This window comes from Triticum urartu, chromosome 6 (assembly GCF_003073215.2).
Source record: "Triticum urartu cultivar G1812 chromosome 6, Tu2.1, whole genome shotgun sequence".
NCBI classification, from domain to species: Eukaryota; Viridiplantae; Streptophyta; class Magnoliopsida; order Poales; family Poaceae; genus Triticum; species Triticum urartu.
Genome location: NC_053027.1, coordinates 540816051 through 540842133, shown reverse-complemented (window position 1 = coordinate 540842133; position 26083 = coordinate 540816051). Strand labels below are relative to the sequence as shown.

At 48.6% G+C, this 26083-nt stretch overlaps 1 protein-coding gene and 1 long non-coding RNA gene across 3 annotated transcripts; both read right to left on the bottom strand.

The window, feature by feature from the left end:
• Positions 1-9944: 9944 nt before the first annotated feature.
• On the bottom strand, positions 9945-11479 carry LOC125512780. Its single transcript, XR_007285545.1, has 3 exons — positions 11358-11479; positions 10750-10963; positions 9945-10544 (listed from the first exon to the last, which is right to left on the bottom strand). It is a non-coding gene; the product is annotated as an uncharacterized LOC125512780 (long non-coding RNA).
• Positions 11480-24076: 12597 nt separating this feature from the next.
• On the bottom strand, positions 24077-24984 carry LOC125512778 (transcription factor IBH1-like 1). 2 transcript variants are annotated; one of them, XM_048677860.1, is made up of 2 exons: positions 24798-24984; positions 24077-24696 (listed from the first exon to the last, which is right to left on the bottom strand). In XM_048677860.1, the coding sequence occupies exons 1-2, from the start codon at positions 24885-24887 to the stop codon at positions 24244-24246; spliced, it is 543 nt and encodes a 180-aa protein (XP_048533817.1). In that variant the 5' UTR covers positions 24888-24984; the 3' UTR covers positions 24077-24243. The 2 variants fall into 2 exon arrangements, with proteins under 2 accessions (XP_048533817.1, XP_048533818.1); XM_048677861.1 differs by having other exon boundaries at positions 24077-24973.
• Positions 24985-26083: the final 1099 nt, after the last annotated feature.

The window sequence follows — 26083 nt, the reverse complement described above, 5'->3', positions numbered from 1 at the left end:
GCCATTGTTGATGGCACTTGTGCTTAAAAGACGAGTTTTGGTCATGGGCCCAAGGTTAAAATCTTCGCGGTGCCATACCTTTTGACTCAAACATAGGTGGCCTCGACCACCGCCCTCTTTTGAAGAGGTGTGTCTTGGTCGTTTGCTGGTGTGTTTTTTCTCTTGCCGTTTTTGTCGTTTCGTCGAGCTAAAGCCGTGTCTGTTTAGTTGCCGTGGCGTGCTGGGCGGTACTACCACTGGTGGTGCGCGGTACTACCGCTTATAAGCTATACTACCGCCCCCAGCGCGGTACTACCGCTGAGGGACGGGACCAGGGGGTTAAGTCGGGGCAGGGGGAGGTTTCTTCTCCCCCATACCCATTCACTTAGCCCCTCTTTTCTCTTCCTCTCTCCAGCCTCCTCTCGCCGTGGGAGGGCTCCGGCGGATCTCCATCTCCGGGGCGTCCCTCTCCATTTCCTTTGGTGGAGTCGATCCCCACCTCGTCCTCTTGCCATGGATGCCGGTATTGCCCCCGTTCTTTCTTTCGTTTTGTCTCTTTTTTAGTTCTTGTTTCTTAGGGGAAATGGTGGTTGCATCTCTAGATTTTTGGCTAAATCTAGGCTTGAGTTGGTTGGAGAAGGCAACTAGACTATCTCGATTAGAGTTTGGTAGGATTATTTTTGAATTTGGTAGGCCGGTAGTGCCGGATCTGACTGCGGTAGTAAGAACCCGCTGTTTCACCGCCTCGTGCTATATGAAACCGCTGTTTCTCTGCCTCAAGCAGTACTACCGCTCCTCTTGGAGCGGTACTACCGCTTGACCTAGAGCGGTACTACCGCTCCCGTTGGGGCGGTACTACCGCTTGGGGCGGTACTACCGCGGGCAGGTCACGGTACTACCACTGAATGCCAATTTCCATCATTTTCCTGCCTTACCTTAATCTTTTTGTTGAGTTTGTTGGCTTATGCTCGTTCTTTCTGATTGTTTCGCGTGTTCTTGTGTTTGGTTGCAGGTGATGACCGTTTCGAGCAGCAAGGTCGCCGTATCAACCCCGGGCGTGCCACATCAAAACTCTACCGCACCTTAGAGCCAGCCGGTGGTTCCTCGAGCACCCAACCGCCTCCAGCAAGTGCATCTGCAAGTGTTCCTCCACCTCCTCAGCAATCGAAGCGAGCCGCCAACAAGCCAAAAGGGAAGACTGTGACTGAGATGACCAACAAGGAGTTTTGGGAGAAGCGTCGCCGCAACCCCTATGCGGTGGACCAAGAACCCACTTTGGTCAACCGCCCGTTCTGGAACCATTTTCAGTTTGCCATCTACTTTGATGTGATCAAGGCCAAGAAGAATCTTTTTGTTGATGTTCGCTCCATTGACACTGATGCTATGGAGAAGGACCCGGAGTACTTTGTCAAAGCTCTTCAGATGTGCACTCAGCTGAACATTCTCAGGATCATGCAATTCAACAAGGATTTCGATGCGGATTTGGTGGCTCAATTCTATGCCACCGTCCATCTTGGGACATATGTCGACAGGACTTTGACATGGATGACCAATGGCAAGCTGCTGTCTGTCAAGTGGAAGGCTTTCATGGAGTTACTTGATGTGGTGGATAACGGGCTTGAGACTCCTGTCGGTTTCCGTCCTCACCGTAATGCTACATTCATCCACAAGCAAGCCCTTTGGCCCTACTGCACTATGAAGGTTCACCCAGTAACTGAGAAGAAGACCTATGAGCTGTCTCCGTATCTGGACATTCTTCATCGCATATTCCGTGAGACTCTCTTCCCTCGGATCGGGAATCTGGATATGGTCCACTCTTACCTCGTGGACATGCTCCTTTTCTGTCAGCATGAGAAGGAAGCAAGCACTGGAGAGAGCCTGGATATATCTCATGTCATGTGGTCTGAACTTCTATCTGCCGTGTCTGAGCGCAAGTGTCCTATCTATGGTCCATTCATCATGAGGCTCATTGATAGGGCCTGGGCACATACTTATCCCAGAGTGCTGCTAGAGACTGGAGACTTGGTTTCTCATGAGATCAAGCATCTGAGGAAGAAGGACAACTGGACAGCGCCTCACACAGGGGGTCCATCTGCTACTGCTGCCACAGGGGGCCCGTCTGCTGCTGCTGCTGCCATGGGGACCGAGGGTGAGGCTGCTACTGATCCTCATGAGGAGGACTTTAGCCCCTCTAGTGCAGAACCGTCGTGGGCACAGAAGCTTAAGCGCAAGATGAAGAAGCTTTTCTGCATGGAGTCCCATGATCAGTACATGACTCATGTGGCGGAGAAGCATGCCAGGACGCGCCACAAGGAGCTCATGCGTCAGATGGGAGCAACAGTTGTTAGTGGGTCTGAGGGTCAGATCACTGAAGAGGAGGACTGGATTCATCAGAATTGCCACTGGACTGACTCCGATGTCGAGCAGTTTTCGACCCACGATGAAGATGCAGAGATGTGATGTTCGAGATCTTCCTCCTCCCATCACCTGGAGTCGTAGTGCCACTCTATGCCCTTTTTGGTGTCTCGCTGCCAAAGGGGGAGAGAGTGTAGGGATTTGCTTCTTGTGTCGTGCTTTGAGTCGTCTTGTGTTTTCTTGTGTGTTCCTTCTTTGGTTTGGTGTGAGACCTAAGTTCTAGTCATATGGTGTAAGACATATGCTCCCTATCGCTACCTTATTACTTATGTCATTTCAGAGTACTGTAGTTTATTGTGAGATGCATGCTTGTCCTGTTTATTCACTTTTCTCATATATCTTGAGCTTAGTATTGTTGGACTATAAAATATAGGAGGAGTGTTGATCCGAATGTGTGTGTCGTGCTTTCTCTAGGTGCACACATTCTGGGGAGCCCGTCTATATTTTGTAGTTCTTAGTTTTCTTCGTTTCATTTCTTTTCCTTGCGCAAATCCCTAGTTGTCATCAATCCACCAAAAAGGGGGAGATTGTTACGACATATCTCTCTCAAGGTAGTTTTGGTGATTAATGACAACATGTTTGCGGACTAATCTTGTGCTTTGAATTATCCACAGATTCTCCCCTGGCACGAGACGCCTTCTTCCCCTCGGAGTGTATTTCAAGACGGTGTAGCTCTTTCGTTTCTTTCTCGGTGGACTAGTTGCGTAGAGGGCACCGTACTATCAAGAGGGGGTCCGCTGGGGTTTTGCATGGGTGGAATCATCACGTACATATCAGCTTCTCACCCTCTGAGCATTTCCTTTCCATTGAAGAGATCTCTCCTCTCTCTTCTTTGTCCTGTCTGGGTCAAAGCGATAGTACCGCGCACCCAGCGGTAGTACCGCTGAGAAGCCACAAGCGGCAGTACCGCTCCGCAGCAGTAGTACCGCCCGTGGCTCCACAGCAGTAGTACCGCTGGGGGCCTGGCACCTCCACCTTGTCCTCAGCTTCTTTGAGAGATTTCTTCTCTCTCTCTCGCGTCCCAGCGGTAGTACCACACTGCCTGCAGTACTACGGCCGAAGGGTCACAAGCGGCAGTACCGCTCCGCAGCGGTACTACCGCCCTTGACCCCATTGCTGTAGTACCGCTGGGCAGTCTGGTTCCTACCGCCTCGATTCGAGAGGTCTTTTTCTCGTGTCGGGTTTTGCGGCACTAGTCACGGTTGTAGTGGCGGTAGTACCGTCCTAGGAGCGGTAGTACCGCCCTACCACCACGGTAGTACCGCATTTGGGTCCGTTCCCTACTTGTCTCCACAGCACGGCAGTACCACTGGCTGGCGCGGCAGTACCGTTGTCCTGGCGGTAGTACCGTCCCCTCTCAGCGGTAGTACCGCCCTGTGCGGGGCTGGTTGGTGGGGGGCAACGGGATTGTTGCCCCCACTATAAAAGGGAGTCCCCTTCTTCATTCTCACCTACCTCTTCCTCCCCCAAGCTTCATTTATTGCTCAAGCTCCATTAAATACTCCAAACTTCATTTTCGCCCGATCTATCTCTCTAGCCAATCAAACTTGTTGATTTGCTCGGGAGTGGTTGAGAAGGCTCCGATCTACACTTCCACCAAGGGATTTTCGATTCCCCCACTCATCCCTAGCGGATCTTGTTACTCTTGGGTGTTTGAGCACCCTAGACGGTTGATGTCACCTCGGAGCCATATTCTATTGTGGTGAAGCTTCGTGGTCTTGTTGGGAGCCTCCGATTAAGTTGTGGAGATTGCCCCAACCTTGTTTGTAAAGGTTCGGTCGCCGCCTTCAAGGGCACCAATAGTGGAATCACGACATCTCGCATTGTGTGAGGGCGTGAGGAGAATACGGTGGCCCTAGTGGCTTCTTGGGGAGCATTGTGCCTCCACACCGCTCCAACGGAGACGTACTTCCCCTCAGAAGGAAGGAACTTCGGTAACACATCCCCGTCTTCACCGGATCCACTCTTGGTTATCTCTTACCTTTACTTGTGCAAGCTCTTTAGTGTTTCTACCCTTGCTTGCTTGTATGCTTGTTGTTATTGCATCATATAGGTTGCTCACCTAGTTGCACATCTAGACAACCTACTTTGATGCAAAGTTTAATTTGGTAAAGAAAAGCTAAAAATTGGTAGTTGCCTATTCACCCCCCCTCTAGTCAACCATATCGATCCTTTCAGATAGTCCGGGTGCCCCAAATCAGGCCCATATATAAGAAAGAAATGTTGCTATCCAGACTATTCGTGATGTTATTTCCAACATGTGAAACCAACGCAAAACCCCACCACCACGACACACCCTCTCCTTTTCTCATCGGACCCTTCCCTTTCTGCTCTGTTTCCCGCCGTAGTGGGTGACGTCCGCCTCACTTTCACCATGACACCCTCCCTCCTTCACACCATACTTCCTCATAGACCGTTAAGGAGGAGTCCCCCGTAATGCCTGCCCCGCTCTCCGCCATGATCCCCTCCCCCGTGTCCGTGTGTTTTCACCACTGCCATGGAGGAGGTATTGCGCCACCTGTGGCGCCCCAAAAGCCAAGAATGCAAATTTGTAAGTAAACATACCAAACCCAACCTCCGCCCCGCTCACTCTTATCACAAAATCCATCAAATTGTATTTTAAGTGAGCCGGTGATCAACATCGCCGTGGCCGGCCAGCAGCAAGGGATAAGGGCGGCAACCACCTTCCCATCTTAGTGCTAGTACCTCCTGGTTCTATACTGGACCCACCCTTCATCCCGGGCTCTACAACGACAGCTCCACACTCATGTGTTCTCATGGAAAAGAAAGCTATGCATAAAAATGTTCGTCCAAAGCATGAAAAATATCAATGAAAAATGTCAATGGTTCTCTCCTCTTCCCTCCTCGCGCGCACATGCCCGATTCAATCAGATATTAGTGAATAAACCAAATAGATAATTAAATGACATGTCTGAAGCACACACACACAACACACAACACACACTATATATACATGGTAATACTATTCATCACCCAGGGTGGAGTATAAGTTATTCTTCGCCCGAGGTAATATTACAATCGGTTCATAAATAAATTTCATTTTGTTTACAGAGGGAGTACATTAGTAGTCTTTTTAGAGATACATGAGTATTTATTCCTAGTAATAGCAATTAGCAATTTAGCATAGTACAACCATAATTTTGGAGCCGTCTATCATTTCGATAATAGGTAGTTGATATAAATGCAATTATGATGACTGTGTTAAGAATTTGCACAAAGCAACCCTTTTACAAACTGAACAAAATAACAAGTCAATCCCATTCACACTGCAACTGATTCATGCATTAAGGAATGGCACACAAAGTAAATAGGAATCCAAACTAACAACAAGGGACGACAACATGGATGCTATCTTATTCCTTTCCAGGTGGATAACAACCATATCCGTCGGGATGCATGAAATAGTCCTATTCTTTACAACTTTATAAAAAGCTAAATTTAATCCAAAAATAATTATGAAGAGAGGCTAGTAAGTAAAACTAAGTCATGACTAAACTATTGAAGGGAGAAAATGATTGTTTTTTTCAAAGATAAATAACCCAATATAATAACCAGTGGCATTGTGCAAGCATCGACAGCAATACAAATAGCAGTAGCCTCTCAATCCTTTGCTATCTCTCTAGAGCTCTCTACTACTCTCTTTTATTCCTCTCCCAAGACCACACACGGCAGCAACAACACGCTCAATCTCTCTTCTTCCTCCCAAAATCAGCAGCCACTCTCTTCTTCCTCTCAAATCGAACATCAATAGCCCAGGCACCACCGACCACCACACGTATCACCTTCCGCAACCGCCTGGTCGTAACTGCTGCTGCCAGCGGGCGTGTGTAGGAGGAAATCAGGCTGCCCCAGCTATAAGTTGAATTGCCCGTTTATTACTGAACCAGAAAATTACATATTTTATATTTGATCAGCAACCTGCTTGGATCATCAAGAAAATAGCTTAGCTTGCCCAGAAGACATGTAAATTGCTAGACGTGTTCAAACTATTATCTACATGAATCTAGACGTGTTGTTGAGGAATATATGAAAATGATACATAGTAAAAGTCATAATTCTGTCCCAATTATCAACTTTCTGTACTTCACATACAAATTTAATTGATAAGAAATAAACTAATCAAGGAAGCCAATTTTTTTTACCGAAAAGTCTGTTGGTTAATGTTCTCTTCATCCACCATGACCTACTCTGTTTTCCTGCAAAATCCACAACAACAAAACTAATCTTTGTTTCTATGATGCATGACATTGAATAGATAGCACAAATGGTCAACCGAATAGTCATCTCACGATCCAAGTGGCCAAGCCCTTCTTCCATCTCCTCCCGCCCGGTTAATCACATGCAAGATCTTTATATATAGTTAGAAGCAGATACATTGCTAGAACTCTTTAATCAATATAACGTTACTATGTATTTCTTTTCTCTTTATCCCTTCTTCCCTCTCCTCCCGCCCGGTTAATCTTCTCTAATTATTTGTTTTCAGTTTTCTTGTCAAGCTTCTAGAAAAAAAATCACTCGTGCGACTGCTTCGGTCATTGTTTTAGAGTGGCAAAGAAAATTGAAAGATGAGACGATACCTTGATAATAATATGTGCAGATCCACTTGTGCGACTGCTTGGGTCATTGTTCAAATACATTCCCCAAATGGGCTTGCTGTTCATGGATCACAATTCAACACTTTTACACTTGAAATGGATTTAATGAGTCAAGAATTGTTTAATCACAAAGCATGGCCGACAGTTCGAGTAGTCTAAGGTGATGATATACAAAATTAATAATAATATAGAGCAATTATAATGCCTTGGGTATATATTCCAGACTATCCCGCAAATCTAGGTTGATCCTTAATGGCACTTATACACAATAGTAAGTGATTTTACTATAGAAATTATAAAAAAATGATTTGACTACAGTGATTTGTTAAAAATATGCTATTATGAGGATCAGATCGATGTGCTCAAACAAGTGTTTTCACCATTCCAATTCCCATTGAATTGATCCTTGATTCTTTTTTAAGGTAATGTTGAGTAGGAGAGTCTATTGTATATTTCATCAAGTAGCTGATCCTTGAATCTGGTGCATACCTATAAGAAAGAACACATATTTATGTATATTCCATCAAGTATATGTCAGAAATATTAACAAGCGAAGTTGAATGTAAACCTGTGCAGTTTGACCTCAAGTCCCACCATCCTAGAAACAGATGGATCATCATCCTTGTGTATGGAGTGCTTTTCATCCTTGCTCTAGAAACAAATTTGTAAGTATGATTTTATTCCAGCATACTGCCCCTTGATATGTTTTGCTTATGTAGAAATGCTTTAAAAAATACTCATACATATTTCGTTCTTTATGTGCTGAAGTAAAAGTAGCTACTATCCATATAAACACAAGTGATTCTGTTCATCTAAAACACATCAGGAAATGTAAACAAAAGACATATTGGTGAAATTTAGATCTTTGAAATTTAGATCTTAGACTGAATATCTGAAACAAACAACAGGAGCAAGTCTCAGTCCAAAAATACTGCCTACAGCTAACATGTTACAGAACATAAAACTAACACATACACCTTATCAAGTGGCCACCTAGTCACAGTAGCTCATGTGTTTTTTAAGCTCATTCCCGGAGAAACAAGACATCCACTTTAATAGTAAACTCACACTGTTTATTTTTTCGAAACATGAGCGCTGCTCATATGAAGTAGGATGCATGTACGACATTAATTCAATGTTCAGTTAGTCGAAGGAGAGAGAATGTCAGTGTAAATACACATAGAATCCTATCGGTTCTCAATGTTCCGGAGAAAATGATGTTGGCAGGTTGCTTTCAACATCATTATACCGATGATGTTCTATATAAGACCTCAACCATCGAGCGAGATTAGAAAACGTTGATATTTGGATTTTTATTTATAAAAATTCTTTGAGACCCCCCACATTCCAATTCCCATGAATCATTCAAGTAACCTCTGACCGATAAAATTCGAAATGTTGAGATTAAAAATAAAAACAGTAGAGCAAGCCATTAGATTGCAAAACTTAATAACGAAACATCATACAAATTACGACACCTACAGGATGGAGTAGAAGCTCACCTGGAGCTTAGGTGTTTTGCCCGCCATCTACACTCTGAATAAAATGGATGGCGATGAGCAAGGGGAGGGTCGAGAGGGCAAGCGGAGGAGCACGCGCAAGGGATCAGACCTGCTGCAAATTCCTGCACAAAAGGCGACCCTCTACTTAGTTTCTGTAGATTCAGGCTCTAAAGAAAGTCAATACACAAACCAACTGAGACCATCAGTTTCAAGCTTACTCGAAATAAGAAAATGATACGTGAATAATATCACTTATAATATATCCAGATTAGTCAAATCCACCGATTGATAAAAAATGGAATATGTTTCAGTTAACGATATCGATAGAAAAATTTCTGTGTGTGCTCAGTAGGCAAAGGATACGCAACATACATGTCCTCTGAAGCTAATGTGAAATCATCTTGAGTAATAGGCAACCACACCATAACAGGATTAATAATTTTTGAAGCAAGCTAACAAAATCTGTGAATAAGTATTACTGTTCAGACGAAGACAAAGAAGAGAAGTAATTATTATTCAAATTTTAGTGTCATTTTGAGAAAATGACCAGACAATAGCATGATTTTAAAAAGTATTTGTGTGCATTTTAGTGTGCATGAACTACTTTGGTTTTCCATTGGAATTTTTTTATGCTTTAGAGCTGCCCCACCTTATTTATTTTTCGTCCTCCGCCATCCAGTGCATATTATCGAAGTATTGTCTCTTCCACAACTCAAAATAATTACAAAGATTTTCATACAAAGTTTTCAACCTTATCAAATTCTGAACCAGCAACAGATTGACACTTACCTACTATTTTTTATATTATGAAAACACGAAGGTAGTCTTGCCCACACACATTTGGGATTTTATCGGTGGATGCAATCAATGTACAAGTCTTCTATTTCTTGGATCAGGCCCAATCTACATTTTTATCGGTGAAGCTTGTATTTGTTTCTTTTTCGAGAAATGTATGTGCATAAATTGATATAAAAATTATCAAACTTTAAGATGTGGGAATTATATATATTTCCGGTTATGTTCAACTTTTTTGAAAAAATTATTTTGTCTCGTTGCAATGCATGGGCATTGAGCTAGTGAAAAACAAAATAGCCATACACATTCCTGCAATTTTTTAAATTAATAATATAAAGAATATAGTGATAAAAAAATAAATGTTTCTATTATGAATTCATTACCCGTCTATACTCGTTGGAATGCCAAACGGAAGTAAAAGTTGTCATTTAGATATATTGGAATTCCAACCAGACAGCTTTATTTCGAGTGCTTCTTTGAAATCCCTTGCAAAACTTTGCATGTCTTCAAACATTCATCATCTACTCCCTCCTAAAAGTTATAGGGAGTTAACTTTTAGGGTTAGGGCTGGTTGCAATAACCTTTAACTCCTCAAAATTTGAGTTGAACTTGGAGTGTCTTTTGAGGACTTAAAATTTAGGGAAGCACTATAGATGCCCTTACTTCTCAGATTACATTTCCAAATTTAATCAATAAACATTATGTACAATCTCAGCAGATAGCGAATGAGTAATCTATTGTCAGGTCTCATGTAATCTCTCTCACACTATCTGCATCAAAGAAAGGATGAACACAAAAGAAATTGAACCAAGCACAATTGGTAATGCAACAAAATAACTATATCCTATTATTTGAGGGAGATTTTCCTCGGTATTTCCAAAATCAAACGCCACCTATACTACTGAAAAAACTAAAGAATGTAAAATTATGTCCTCTAGCAGCAGAAGAGGGTTTTGCAGGGAAGAAACATAAGATATATATCTTAAGCTTGTACCCTAGATATGAGGTTGTTCCATGTCCTTCTTCCTTAGCCTATCGGCAATGGTGAAGGTCAGCTCGAGCGACTGTGACGCATTCAGCCTGGGGTCGCAGTGTGTGTGGTAGCAGGAAATGAGATCATTTCAGGTCATTGTGTTGGATTCACCAATGCACTCTGTAACGTTCTGCCATGTCATTTCCAGGTGAACCCTTCCAGGGTAGCTCCCTCTCACTCATGGACATCAAACAAAGCCTCAGCCTGCACAACCATAAGAAACAGTGAAAATTCAGAACCATGCAATGCCAAAGTTGACAAGTCTAAACAATGCTATTGGATGTCTAAATGGCATGTGGTTCCGTAACAACTGACGTGAAAAATCAGATATAGGTAGGTTGTTCTGTGTCGAATTATGCAAAAAGTTATCATGCTTATCCGGATTGCATCGAATGGTCCTGTCTTGAACCTGCAAGATGTGCTGATGGTGTTCCGGTGCATGGGATCGCTGACCCAGGTGACAATCAGCCCTGCTTAACGCACGGCTCTGATCATATGGGGAAGCTTGTCATGCATCTTCTCAGCCCCCATCCTCGTGATTAGTGCCAGCCTCTCGGGCTTGTTGTGGGGATTCAAAATCTCACACGGTTTCACAAGCTCCGATGATCAAGCTTATCACTCACCTGTATAGCATAAACGAAGTCATTAGATTTGTCAATTGATTTTTTTCCGTCTAAAACAGTCATAAGATTGTGACTAACAAGATTTTTAAAACACCCAAACTAATGCTCTTCATGGTTGTTGAAACACATCATTTTTCATGTCCTTAACAATATATGACAAAGATGATTATCAACAGATAAATATTATACATAAGCGTGTAGGCCACAAAACTAAAAGATCTATACATGACTTGTGAAACACTGACTAATGGCCGCCATATTTTTATTGGTTTCATTATCACCCAAACAGATAGGTTGTAAGAACATGTGACAATATAAGCCGTATTTACTGCACTTCTATAGTTGTGTCATCTATCAACCATAAAGAAAAAAAGCAACAGGCGAGGGAGTCGACCATTCCTTAGTGAACCCCTCCCGCCCATGCATGTTGTCACCAAATGAAAAGCATTTTCCCCTTCGCTAGTTACAACCACCGTGTGATTTCTTCCAACAGCTGCTGGAATTATGTTGTATCTGCAGAACTGACAACTTCTAATTAGCATTTGGAAACATGTCGAGAAAACATGTAATGTTGTTGGACTATTAAGTTCAAGTATGTTGGATGCCATATGTTCATGGATTTAGCAATACCATACACACATGTTTACACAATTAAAATGAAGGGCAGTGCATACGATTCTCTTAGTTTCATAGTTTAGAAACAACAGCTGGAGGTTACGCAAGAGTGTCCCCATGCCCCAGCTGCCCCTTCTGCTAGAAATAACAGTGGTAAGTAAGAAACGTAACAAAAATTAAGCACAGACTCGTATGTATACCTGCAAGTCTGCAGCCAAAAGCCTTGACACACAAGAACAACAATAATAGCGAACCTGCTCGAGTCTGGGCATATACACTTGACTTCACATGCAAATCTATTCACTATATTTTTTTACCCATAAATCGCTCTTCATCATCTTCTTATTTCTCCAACAGCTATGTCTGCATGACCAATCCAAGTTCACCACCTCTGTTAATGACAGATCCAACTCACAATCCCCCTTCCACTTCCACCAACACACTTAAAATTTTGAACACTTACCAGTGCACTTGTCTTCCACAACTCATTAAAGTGGAACCTTAATATTTACATGGTGTAATGCAACTTCTCGAACTTCATCCTGGCTCATTAACTCCACCACAGAAGCGCAAACACAATGTTATGACCGGCCAGGTCTATGGCCGCCGCAGGCCCAACAGGCAGGCTTAGGCCCGCAAGTTATCTTAGTTTTATTCAGATTAGGCAAGTTATCTCAGGATTAATTCTTCTACAAGTTATCTAGGATATAAATATAGATTGTAAGACTCTTTTGGAGGAAGCAATAAAGACTATTATTATCTTTTGTTGCCCGGCTCCTAGAGGAGCCGGAAACCCTAGCCGCCGCAGCCTAGCCGCCGCCGCCCTCAACCCTAGCCGCGATGGCGCCCTGCCGCCGGCGCGCCCGCTCCTCGCCGCGCCCACTTCCTCCTTGCCCCTACAACCTACGCAGTAGAGCCGGTAGGAACCCTAGTCCTACCAATTTGGTATTCAGAGACCACGTTGCGATCATGTCGATGCCGCCATCACCGCCGCCGCTGCCCGTCGGTACCACCGCCGCTACCCGTCGGCACCACCGCGCCCATGACGACGGCGCCAAGCATCACCGCGCCGACCGCATCCGCCGGGACCTCGCTGGCGTGTCCCGTCTCCTCCTCAGCACCACCTGCACCGGCGTCTCCGGGCGCATCTCCACCATCGCTGCTGGCCGCCTTGTCTCCGGAGCAACTCGCCGCCATGCTACATCACCTCGTCACCGCCGTCCACGGGCTTCAGCTCCACCAGCAATATGGGGCCGGGGCCTATGCTCAACCGCCATCGGCCCCGATCGCCGCCCCTGGTCTTCTCCTACAGCAGCAGCCGCAGTACGGGGGCGGGGCGAGCCCCTTCGCGCCACCACCAGGACCGTACCAGGGCGCGGCCGCGTACGGCGGGCCCCCGTTCGGGCCGATCCAGGCGGGATTGGCATCCGGGCCAGCACCGGCCGCGGCACCCCTCTGGCCTTTGCCGCCGGCCACCTCGGCCGCCACCTGGCTGCAGCAGCCGCCGCCCACCGTCTAGCCGGTTCAGCAGATGCCGTTCCCCGCATGGCCGGCCCAGCAGCCGCCGCCGACGGCGTCCCAGGGCCTGCGTCCACCGCCGTTCTCCGCGCCCTCATCAGCCGGGACCACCTCGGGCGCGGCCTCAACTACCGGGTTACCGATCCATCAGGTCCGGTTTTCCCCGTCCCCGTCCCCCCTGCCAGCATGGGCGGCGGGGTCTTCGCCTTCACCGGTCTACACCACGACCCCGGTTGAGCCAACTCCGTTTCCGCAGTCCGGCGGGCCATCCGGCCCCGCCGGCCAGTACCCGGACTACTCCGATCAGGCACCTCCAGCTTCACTCTTCCGAGCCCCCACGCCTGCTCAGCACGGCGGGCCGCAGCAGACACCGCCGCGGTTCGCCAAACTCGACTTCGCCACCTACGAGGGCACGGAGGACCCCCTCAACTGGCTCAACCAGTGCGAACAGTTCTTTCGAGGGTAGCGGACGCTCGCTTCAGATCGTACCTGGCTCGCGTCCTATCATCTTCGAGGCGCAGCACAGACCTGGTACTACGCCCTCGAGCAGGACGAGGGCGGCATTGCCACCGGGGGAGCGCTTCCGGGAGCTCTGTCTTCTCCGTTTTGGGCCTCCTATCCGCGGGAGCCGACTGGCGGCCCTCGGCCGTTTACCATTCACATCTACGGTGCAGGACTACGCTGATCGCTTCCAGGCCCTGGCATGCCACGCGTCGGGCGTCTCCGCGACCCAGCGCGCCGAGCTCTTTGTGGGCGGTCTGCCGGACCATATCCGCGTGGACGTCGAGCTCCGGGATCCCCCCGATCTCCAGACGGCCATGTACTACGCCCGGGCCTTCGAGCAGCGGGCCCAGGCACTGCAGCCGCCACTCGGACCGAGTGGCCGCCAGCCCAGTCGGCCAGCACCGACTTCCTCAGCCCCGGGTCGGCCTCTCCCATCCGCGACGGCCACATCCCTGGCTGCCACACGGCCCTTCCGCCGGCTGTCAGCGGCCGAGCAGCAGGAGCGTCGCCGTCAGGGTCTTTGCTTCAACTGCGATGAGCCCTATACGCCGACCCATGTCTGCCCCCGCCTCTTTTATTTAGAGACGGTCGACTACACCGAGGAGAACGACTCGCCCGACCCGTTACATCCGCCTGCGGCGCCCGAGGACGCGGCCGCGGATTCCGCAGCGACGGCGTGCGTCGTCTCCCTTCACGCCCTGGCCGGCATCCGGGGCGAGCAGACCATGCTGCTACCGGTGACGATCCATGGCGAGCGCCTGGTGGCCCTGCTAGATACGGGTTCCACACACAACTTTCTGCCCGAATCGACCATGCGTCGGCTAGCCCTCCCGACGACGGGCGGGGAGCGCCTGCAGATCACAGTGGCGAACGGTGATCGCCTCCGGTGCCATGGGCTAGCCCGCGACGTTCCCATCTCCATCGGCGGCGAACACTTTTCCATTACTTGTGCAGGGATCGATCTCGGCTGCTTCGACTTCATCCTCGGGGTGGACTTTCTCCGGACCCTCGGCCCCATCCTATGGGATTTCGACGCACTCATGATGACATTCTGGCGGCAGGGCCGCCGCATCCGGTGGGAGGGCCTTGGGGGCGCCGCGGCTGCCGTGCCACATCTCCAGCTGGCTGCCGCGTCCTCGGAGGCTGAGCACCCCCTGCTGGATTCTCTTCTGGAGCAGCACAGCGACCTCTTCGACGCTCTGCGGGGTCTTCCGCCTGCCCGGGTGTACGACCATCATATTCACCTCGTACCAGGCTCCACTCCGGTGGCGGTACGGCCCTACTGCTACCCCCAGCTGCAGAAGGATGAGTTGGAGCGCCAGTGTGCCCTGATGCTCGCCGCAGGCATCATCCGGATCTCCACGTCACCCTTCACGGCGCCGGTGCTTCTCGTCCGTAAGTTCGACGGTACATGGCGCTTCTGCATCGACTACCGCGCCCTCAACGCACTCACGCTCAAGGACAAGTTCCCTATACCGGTGGTCGACGAGCTCTTGGATGAGCTCCATGGGGCACACTTCTTCACCAAGCTCGATCTTCGGTCGGGCTATCATCAGGTGCGCATGCATCCGGACGACATCGCCAAGACGGCGTTTCGCACCCACCATGGCCACTTCGAGTTCTTGGTGATGCCTTTCGGCCTCGCCAACGCCCCGGCGACTTTCCAAGCCCTGATGAACGACGTCCTTCGACCCTACTTACGGCAGTTTGTGCTTGTTTTCTTTGATGACATTCTTATCTACAGCGCCACCTGGGCCGAACATCTCCAGCACGTCGCCATCGTCTTCAACGAGCTTCGGGCGCACCACCTCCACCTTAAGCGCTCAAAGTGCTCGTTCGGGACACCTACCGTCGCCTACCTCGGCCATGTCATCTCGGCCGACGGAGTGGCTATGGACGCCGATAAGGTGGCGGCCGTCTCGGCCTGGCCGACGCCTCACTCACCGCGGGTTCCTCGGACTCGCTGGCTACTACCGGAAATTTATCCGGGAGTTCGGACTCATCGTGGCGCCCCTCACGCGGTTGCTTCGCCTCGACGCCTTCGCCTGGGACGCTGAGGCGACGACGGCATTCGAGGCCCTCAAGGGGGCCCTCACGATGGGCCCCGTCCTCCAGATGCCCGACTTCGACCGTCCGTTCATGGTGGACTGTGACGCCTCGGGCGCCGGGTTCGGCGCCGTACTTCATCAGGGCGATGGGCCCCTCGCCTTCTTCAGCCGGCCTTTCGCTCCGCGCCATCTTAAGTTGGCCGCTTACGAGCGGGAGCTCATTGGCCTCGTCCAGGCCGTGCGTCATTGGCGGCCATACTTGTGGGGGCGGACCTTCCACATTCGCACGGACCACTACAGCCTGAAATTCTTGCTGGATCAACGGCTGTCGACCGTACCGCAGCACCAGTGGATCAGCAAGCTCTTCGGCTTCGACTTCTCCGTCGAGTATCGGCCGGGCCGTCTTAACACCGTGGCCGACGCGCTATCCCGCCGCGATTCTGACCTCGCGCCAACCGCCGACGCGTCCGCCGGGACGGCCGTGTGCATCCGCTCCGGGCCATCGTTCGGTCTCTTCACCGACATTCGACGCGCCACTGCGACGGCCGATGACGCCGCACTTCTTCAGCAGCAGCTCGCGGTTGGCGACTTGGAGGAGCCCTGGCGCTTCTCTGACGGACTGCTCCTGCATGGACGTCGGATCTTTGTTCCGGCGCATGATGATCTCCGTCACCAGGTGTTGCAGCTCGCTCACTCGGCGGGCCATGAGGGTGTGCAGAAAACCCTCCATCGTCTTCGCGCCGACTTCTACATCCCTGGCGATCGTGCCCTGGTCCGCGACTGGGTTCGGTCTTGTCAGACTTGCCAGCGCAACAAGACAGAGACCCTGAGACCGGCGGGGCTCCTTCAGCCCTTGGAGGTGCCATCTCAGGTTTGGGCAGATATCTCCTTGGACTTCATCGAGGGCCTTCCCAAGGTAGGGGGCAAGTCAGTCATCCTCACGGTGGTCGATCGCTTCTCTAAGTACGCCCACTTCATCGCGTTGGGCCATCCGTACACAGCGGCATCCGTGGCCCGGGCTTTCTTCGACGGCATAGTCCGTCTACACGGGTTCCCGACGTCGATCGTCAGTGATCGGGACCCAGTCTTCACGGGCCATGTCTGGCGCGACCTCTTCAGGATGGCGGGTGTCCAGCTACGCCTGAGTACGGCGTTCCATCCTCAGACGGAGGGTCAGTCTGAGTGGTTAACAAGGTCATTGCCATGTATTTGCGTTGTGTGACAGGTGATCGACCTCGCGCTTGGGTGGACTGGCTATCTTGGGCGGAGTACTGCTACAACACTTCTTATCACTCTGCCCTGCGCGCGACGCCATTTGAGGTGGTCTATGGTCGACCACCCCCGCCTATACTTCCGGTCGACCTGGAGACGGCTCGGACAGCAGTAGCGGGTGACCTTATCCGCACCCGTGATGAGATGCTGGCTGAGGTCCATCAGCGTCTCCTTCAGGCCCAGCAGACGGCCAAGCACTACTACGACGATCATCATCGCGAGGCGGAGTTCGCAGTGGGTGACTGGGTGTGGCTGCGTCTTCTCCACCGCTCTACGCAGTCACTGGACCCGCGCGCAAAGCGCAAGCTTGGCCCTCGCTACGCCGGCCCTTCCCTGTCGTGGAGCGCATTGGGAAGGTGGCCTATCGTCTTCAGCTTCCAGCCCGCGCCCGCATCCACGACGTGTTCCATGTGGGGCTGCTCAAACCTTTCCGTGGCGAGCCACCGGCGGCTCCTCCGACGCTTCCTCCAACCGCCGATGGTCGCATTCTTCCAGAGCCAGCAAAGGTGTTGCAGGCTCAGCTCCGTCGTGGCGTCTGGTTCATCCTAATTCAGTGGGCGGGCCTTCCGGAGGAGGAGGTGACTTGGGAGCAGCGTGAGGATTTCCTTCAACACTATCCAGACTTTCAGCTCGAGGACGAGCTGTTTGCGCAGGTGGGGAGAGATGTTATGACCGGCCAGGTCTATGGCCGCCGCAGGCCCAACAGGCAGGCTTAGGCCCGCAAGTTATCTTAGTTTTATTCAGATTAGGCAAGTTATCTCAGGATTGATTCTTCTACAAGTTATCTAGGATATAAATATAGATTGTAAGACTCTTTTGGAGGAAGCAATAAAGACTATTATTATCTTTTGTTGCCCGGCTCCTAGAGGAGCCGGAAACCCTAGCCGCCGCAGCCTAGCCGCCGCCGCCCTCAACCCTAGCCGCGACGGCGCCCTGCCGCCGGCGCGCCCGCTCCTCGCCGCGCCCACTTCCTCCTTGCCCCTACAACCTACGCAGTAGAGCCGGTAGGAACCCTAGTCCTACCACACAAAATAATGATTATACTGTGTAGAACAAAGAACAAAAATGACTTCACATGCTAAATAATGATTCTGACAAGGCCATACTGTTTTGAGAAGCTGATCAATACTCGTAAGATCTGCAGTAGGTACAGATGTTGCAGAAGTTGATGTACTTTCTGAAGCTTCCCCAAAGATATCACTGTCATTCACCAGGGCAATCAACATAGCCTATTGAACACATTCAAATGTCATGTTCAGTATTGATAAATTGAGAATTATTTATTTACAACTCGTGCAAGGTACTTTGTTCAGTTTTCTTCATATTGATAAGGAGAGGAGCATATAGTGTTATTTAAATATTTCAGTCTTAGAGCTAGTCTCACAAAAGTTATGGACTTTTTACACCATGAGACAGATACTTATTTAGAAGCTATGCAACACGATGATTGGATATGCGCCATAACTCACCTCACCACAAAGTTCTTCAAAGAAACTCTTTACATCTAATTGAGTAACCTGCAGAGAAAACATGTAAATTGTAATTAAACATATGATTTGATTGCGGTGTCTTGAAATAAAAAAAATGTAAGATGAGAAAATGAGCAAGTGAAAGACAATACGATGTCAAAGTAGAACATGAGTGTGTACCTTCTTATCCATATTTTACAATAAACCGTTTATAAGACCATTTCTTTCTAATCCTCCATCTACGGGCCAGGAAGAATAGGATATTGTTGTTAGTATTGTGGATAAGTAGAATAGAGCTGGCAGAAGGTGAAACATCAAACAACCTACCACCGGAAGAATTTCTGGATTCACAGGTAAGATAGTTGTCTTTGAAGGCAAGACTCTAACAGGGTAGAACCCAAGCATTGTGCTACCAAGGTTAAGTGCAGCTCTAGCACCCGCTATATTAAATGTGCCATGTATCAAACCATCAATTAACTGCTGAAAACGTAAATGTAGCATCTGAAGATATAATAATACCTTCTGCACCGAACTCGATAAATGCAAACGTATCAGCAAATCTTTCCTCTGTCACCAAACATATTGTCAAAATTATTAGAGCTAACATGCACCCAAGAATATAGCTATGCACACTAAGACAATCGTCAATCACCCACGGTATGGTCCGGTTCAGAGACATAAACGGTTCGTAAAATGCTGTCTGGCCTCCTAATTCACGTAAAAAACGGATCTTAGTGCACAGGAAATAAATCTTCACCTGAGATTGAAGAAAGAAAATATGATGAGCTCACCTTAGACCTGACCTTGCCTTGAAGAGAGACGTTAAAGTTAAGTACTGTGAGTTCGATCTTGAGTGACAATTTTTTTGCCAAGGTGTATTAGGATAACAAAAATTGCGCAGGGAATTAACATGCGATTTCGGCTTAGGCCTTTAAGAACAGTGTATAAACATAGCTAATAAACTGAAGTAGCACATAGGATCAATGAAATTGGTGGAGGTGAATATCCATGCCCGGTGGGTAGCATGATGTAGAGAAGTGGAAGAAGAATGTCCGTCTCCCGTATAGGTTTTAATTATCCATGTATTCTGCAGAAAACAGTGAACATGCATGAGCTTCAAGACCATGGTTCGTACCTACTAAAGATCGATTCGAAGCAGAGGAAGAGGAAGCAAGTGCAGTATTGAAAGAACCTGAACGAACAACAAATGTTTTGGCAGCCATCGTTAGGATAGTAGGAATGCGCAGTGACGGAGCAAATCATACACAACAACAATTTAGACAGGCACGCACACACAATATCAAATAAGACATGCACGCGCCTTGGAATAGAGCAATGCGCTGCATACCTGGGTGGCCGCACGGAGGTGGAGGGGGCTGTCGCCGTCGTACCGCTGACGGACAGATTTGCTCCCGGTTGCGCTTCTCCATGGGCTCGCTGTCTCAGTCTCCCTTCTCTCTTCATCTCGTCCTCCCCTCCCCTTCTCAGCCCAAGGACGACGACGGGGACGGCTCTTGGTTGCGCTTCTCCATGGGCTCGCCGTCTCCCTCTCCCTCCTCTCTTCATCTCGACCGCCCCTCCCCATCTCAGCCCAAGGACAACGACGCAGACGGCCATCTCCGTGGCCGACCAGCTCCGGCCGGCGCTCAACCTAGCATGACAGAACGAGAAATCGGTGGCGGCGATGAGAACCTGCGGAGGGGGCTGTGGTGCGGGGTGCGGGCGTGGGCGGCAGCTGCAGGTGGAGGTTGCCACGGGCCAACAAATAGATCTATCACGCAGGTGATCGGGCCCCGCATGAGATCCCACGGCGGATTGTCAGTGAGGTCGGCGGCGGCGGCGGCGAGGAACCTGAAAGAGGGCGGACGCACGAGTTCCGATTGCGATTGTCCGTCAGGTCGTCCGCGGCGGCGGCGGCGGTGGCTACGAAGCTGTCAGGGCGCAACGGATCAGGATCGCGCGAGGGGTTCGGGAGTACGTGATCGCACAAGGGGAGGGGATCGTGATCGCACGAGTGTTTTTTTTCTGCGTGCGGGTTTTTTTTGTTGCGTGCGGGTGAGGTGGGGGTGTGGGAGATCGATAAAAGGTGGGAGGGAGGACGAAAAAAAAGGACGAAAATGATGGGACGAAAATAAAATCTGGAACGCAGCCTACCAACTGAGACATTAAAAGTAGAGATCTAACAAATCACCAACAAGTGCAGGACGGCCCAAACCGTTCAGCACGGTGATACTCGATGGCTAGGGAGTACGATTGATTGCTAATTGAATACTAGGAATCAAGCTAGTTGTGCAGTACTCCATGTGCATGCACGTCTATTGACTGTCAACTCAAAGCTCCTAAGCATGTGTACACTTCCGTATGTATACGTCATGAAAAGGAGATAAAATCTTGTTAGTATAGAATAGTAATTCCCCAAACCATGTTGCTGTGACTAGTGAAATCAAGAGTTGCATGTTCCAGGGTCAACTTGCTGGCTAACTGAAAATCAGGAGACTGGCGCATGTTACACTTGCTGTTTTCTCCATGTAGACACAACGGCTCCTTGTCCCCTCGTGTGGATATATTTATTTGGATAACAGAACAAATATATGATAGACTACGCGAAGAGGTTCTTCATGTTTTCATTATTTATGAATGAATTATTTGTCCGGTCTAATAGAAAAAAGCAATCTGAACCTACGCGCATGCATGTGCACCCACTGTTCTCAATCATACAAAGCAATAGGTATAGTGAACTGTTTCATCAAACTATTATTGGCTCTCCTCACTTGGAGGTAGAAAGCATCATAAAATGTCTAAAGCAAAATTTCTCTAAATTCGGCTATTCATGTGTTTATCGATGAAGTGATAATACGCCATTAGACTTGTCATGAGAAGTTCTCCCATGGCTGCTGGTGGTTTACCCGCTGAGGAGGAGTAGCAAATTGCGGACAACCGCAACTTTAAGTTGTCCCTTTTCTATATCCACATACCTGGGATGTCAATCTGCGACACTAAGATTCTGATCCGAGACTTTGACCCGCTAGTAGAGCGGGTCAAGGCAAAGGCAGAGACGTGGCACAAGAGGTTCACATCCAAGGGCAGCAAGACACTGCTCATTAACTCTTGCCTCTCTAGCCTACTCATATATATGATGGGGCTATATATCCTTCGGGAGGGAGTGCATAGGTGATAGAGAGGGTACCCTCTTTTGACTCAACCCGTGGCTTGGTAAAGAACTCATTGGGTGCTGAATTCCCGACCCTTTTATTTGCTCGGATCCAATGCTTTTGGTAGCCTCGAAGACGGCCCATAATGGAAATTGGAAAGTTCCATTTTGATGAAAATCTAGTCCCGACAAAACCTTAGCATGTACCGAGTTGCGGAAGGCCCTCCCGTATTCATTGTCGGTGTTTCCAAACATCATGTCATGGCACCTGGCCTCCTCATGGTTTTTTTGTGTCGGGTTGGCCTACTGTGCGCTCTACCATGCACCGATCCTTTCTTGGACCACCCACCTCTGAAATGCTCTAGCTACCTTTGAAGATAAAACTCCACTTGCAGTGGCGGAGCTTGACAAGAATCTATAGGGGGGCCAAAAAAATGAACCAAGTTCAACAAACCATAACTTGTAGCCTCCATGAAAATTTATACTTATATTACCCATATTGATCGCAAAATACATGTATGATTAGCAATATTTATGCTCATAACAGAACTAAGCACACCAAAGTATACAAGTTGCCGCTCGGCCTTCAAACTTGAAAGATGTTCTATGAGACAACTAACACCTACAAAAGGGGTGGTACTACAAATCACCTTTCCTATCCCTGATGCTCTTGGGTTCCGTCAAAATATCCCCAATTAGGTCAAATGAATAGGCATGCTAATTGCTAAATTACTAGTCAAACTCATACAAGATATACCAAAATTTAGTGTTGCCCCCAATTTATCGTACAAGCAACATTGCAAAAGGGGATCCAGTAGTTTAGGATTTAATTGAGCTGGGTAGATGGCACTTGGAAAATTAAGTAGACCAAATTCGGATGGGGGACGGCCTGCGACGAGGGGTGGCGTGCCGGCCGGCGACGACCACCGGCCAATTGGGAAGAGCCAAAGATGACCGTGTCAGGTGTGCCCTTGTTCCTCCCTCACGACCTCTTTGGTGCACGCAGATCAAAGGCGATCTTCTACTCGGCATGGGCGTCATGGCAGTGTGGCTGCTTGGTTCATGGATGGAGCAGGCCAGCAGGCGACGGAGGAAAGCAGCCGTGGCCGAGCGGTGAGCGTGGTTGGGGAAAAGAGGGTGAAGCAGCCAAGCTCCAAGCAGGTTCGGGCACAGGCGTCTCAAATGGGCTTGTGGCCTTGTACGTAGAATGGGCATGTGCCTTCCAAAAGCTACAGTTGTCTCAAATGGGCATGTGCCATCCAAAAGCTACACTTATCTCAAAAAATATCCAAAAGCTACAGGGCAGCGCCATTACATACCTAGTAAAAAAAAATTAAAGTGGGGTGGGGGGGGGGGGGGGTGGGGCACATAGCTCCGCCGTTGTCTGCTTGCCGTGGCGAAGCGGCATGGTTCAGGTGATGGTCTTTATCCTCTTTTCACGGTTTCCGAATTTAGGACCCATATATTTTTCCAAAATGGCATAATATTACTATAATATAGTACCCCTAACATTTGCAAAAAAAAAAATAGTAACTCCCAAAAACATGTCGTTGTGACTCCTGAAATCAAGAATTGCATGCTCAAGGTCAACTTGGTAGCTATCTGAAAGTCAGGAGATTGGCGCATATTGCAATTGCTGTTTTGTCCATGTGGACACAATCGACAGCTCTTTGTCCCCTCTTGGATTTTTTTTTTTCAGATAACAGAACAAACATATGATTGAAAAAGATCTTCATGTTTCCATTTTTTATGAATGAAATATTATTCAGGTCTAATCAAAAGTATTGTGAGCCTACGCGCATGTGCACCCACACTGTTCTCAATCATACAGAGCAATAGTTATAGTGAACTGTTTCCTCGAGCTATTGTTGACTCTACTCGATAGGAAATAGGAAACATCTTAGAATGAAAGTAAAATTTCTCTAAATCTGTCTATTCATCTTCTATAAATCAAAATAAATTTTCTCTAAATTTATCTATTAATGTTTTATCCATGCATAATTACCTACTGTTAGCCGAGACGTAGACTTTGTAGGGCTGAGCATCCCTATCCCTGTTATGCTCATGCGCTGGCAACCACACCATCTTGTGTACGTAGTTCTGAAGTTGTTTCATTCTCCACCTACAAATGAAATGATACGCAATCCTGCATATTCATGATTTTTTTTTTACTTGGTATAGCTTTCGGTTTCCCTAAAACTAAGTTGGCTAAGATTTTTCTTATATCCAAGTCGACGCCCTAGCCATTAGATGCAAGTCTCCACATTGAGATTTGCTCAAGAATGGGGAGAATCAAGATTATCAGACGATTAGTACCATCGACTTGAACATTTGCAAAATCTTGGCCGACTCTATCCATTGGACAAACTCCACATTTTCACGGAGAATTTCAATTTCACCGGAGTGCATGCATGCAACAGGTCCTTTAACTTCTTCTTTTTTTACCAATATATGCTCATAATGAAAATGATTATTGATGTGCGCGTATATGACATGCATTGTTGAACAGACCGATTATGGTAACTCTAGAGAGAAGGGAGCATAATATAGCTATATACATAATATTTTACATGACAATTTGGCATACTAAAAATATTACATATCCATGATCGCTGACCCTCTCACTGCATGCTGTGAGTTGCTGTCGAACGAAGGTAGAGACATTATCTCCACGAACTCCGCACACGCAAAGAGACTCCCTTGCTATTGTTTCGGAGCTTGAAGAGCCCTCACCAGAAGTTGCATTACATCAACTTGAGCCTTGAGACACACGGCATAGTCCAAGGCTTCGCCCAGCAGCGTGCACTCATCGTCCACGGCTTGCACTCCCGGGACGATCCCTTTCAAGACCTGCGTCCTCTTCCTCAGCATGGCCCTCGCGACGACGCCAGCCGAGCCCCTCGGCCTCGCCGCCGTGCCGGCCTTCCTCGGCTTAGGCCGGTGGCACCTCCTCAAGATCCTCTTGCTCGTCGACGGCCGACGTTGCGTCTCCAGCGCCTGGCTCCAACGCGTCGCGTCGGAGCCCCTGGCCGAGACGAGGGCGGCGTCGGCGGCGCGCCTGATGGCGCGCTTCCTCTCGAGGAAGCCCATCTCCCTAGACGCGACGCCACGCTCCCGGAGACCTAGGAGCAGGCTCTTGAGCAGCGCCCGCTTGAACTGCATCGAGCCTTGCATGATAAGGGAGGGACCTAGGCAGACGACACCAAGGTAGCTACAACCAACAAACCGCCGGCGATGATGATGAGGGAGCAAGAAACCTTATCGCGAACTTGGCGTGAACTGTAGTGCGCCGTGCGTGTGGTGCTTTTGTCATGCGGAGTACAAGCTCGATTGTGTGTAGTATGCATCAGTGTACGCACGCACACACATATATATGGACGCTAATGAGCTGTCCTTGGAGGAGATATATTTGCTGCGTGTGAGTTGGGGAGAGAGGGAGAGGAGATATGCATGATCGTGTGTTCATGTGTGTGTGTGCATGTGTGTGCAGTGCGATGGGGCTTTGATTGGTTGGTGAGGGGACAGTGCACGTGCATGCACATGGCCACATGATAGAGGCAAAGGGTCCAAAGGCCCCACGTCGTCCACATTCGGCGCACGTACGTGAGAGCAGCGACCACTCGGCGACGTGTTACGACCTCCGTACGTGGTGCACTTGCGGGCTGATGTATACGCCACACATGATCGCTGTGTCCTGTGTGTTAGTGTGCACTGTGTACTGTGCGAGATACATGCATGCATGCATGTGTCCATGGGAATCTCAGAGACTCAGAGTGGACCGGTGCTCGCTGGGCCGTACATACGTGGCACATGGTTTACTTGCTCAATTTGCACATGCAGTTCCCATATGTACGCCAATACATACATACAACAATACAAACCAAATGATGATACGACTATTTATTGCAGAACAACAAGTGGTACGTACGTATCTTTGTCCGTCGTCCAGACGCCTACCACGGCGCCGTTGAGTGGCAAGACGAGAGTGTGTTCGTATACGGCCATGAACCCATGATTGCTGTGCGAGATACGTGCATGCATGCGTCCACCGGAATCTCGGCGTCGGCCGGCCGGTGGCCCGGCGCTCGCCCACGCTCGGTCTCGTGGTCTTGCCGTCTTGGCATAACCTGCACAGTTGTTCACTTGATTGATCGTCCGTAGATACATCCATATGCATGCGCCAATTCTTGGTACTACCCGTTATACAGGCGAATCTACAGGCAGACCATGCATGTAGTAGTATATCTCTGTCCGCAGTTATAGGCTTAATTTGCACATGGGTTACCCAAACGGACGTCCGTTTTATCCGGATTTTCTGTTTGGGTAGGGCATGTAATGAGGTCGTGTCCGGATAGTTTCTGGGATGCGGTGACCGTGCGCCCAATGCGCGGACGCATCTGACCGCATCCTGTACATGTGTAATTTTCTTTGCAAACTCATAACTTCTTTTTCATTATTGATATTTGATATATGGGAATACATCACCAAATTTTGATTGGAAAAGTAAGACCAAAGAAAACAAGAACCACAAGAATACATTTTA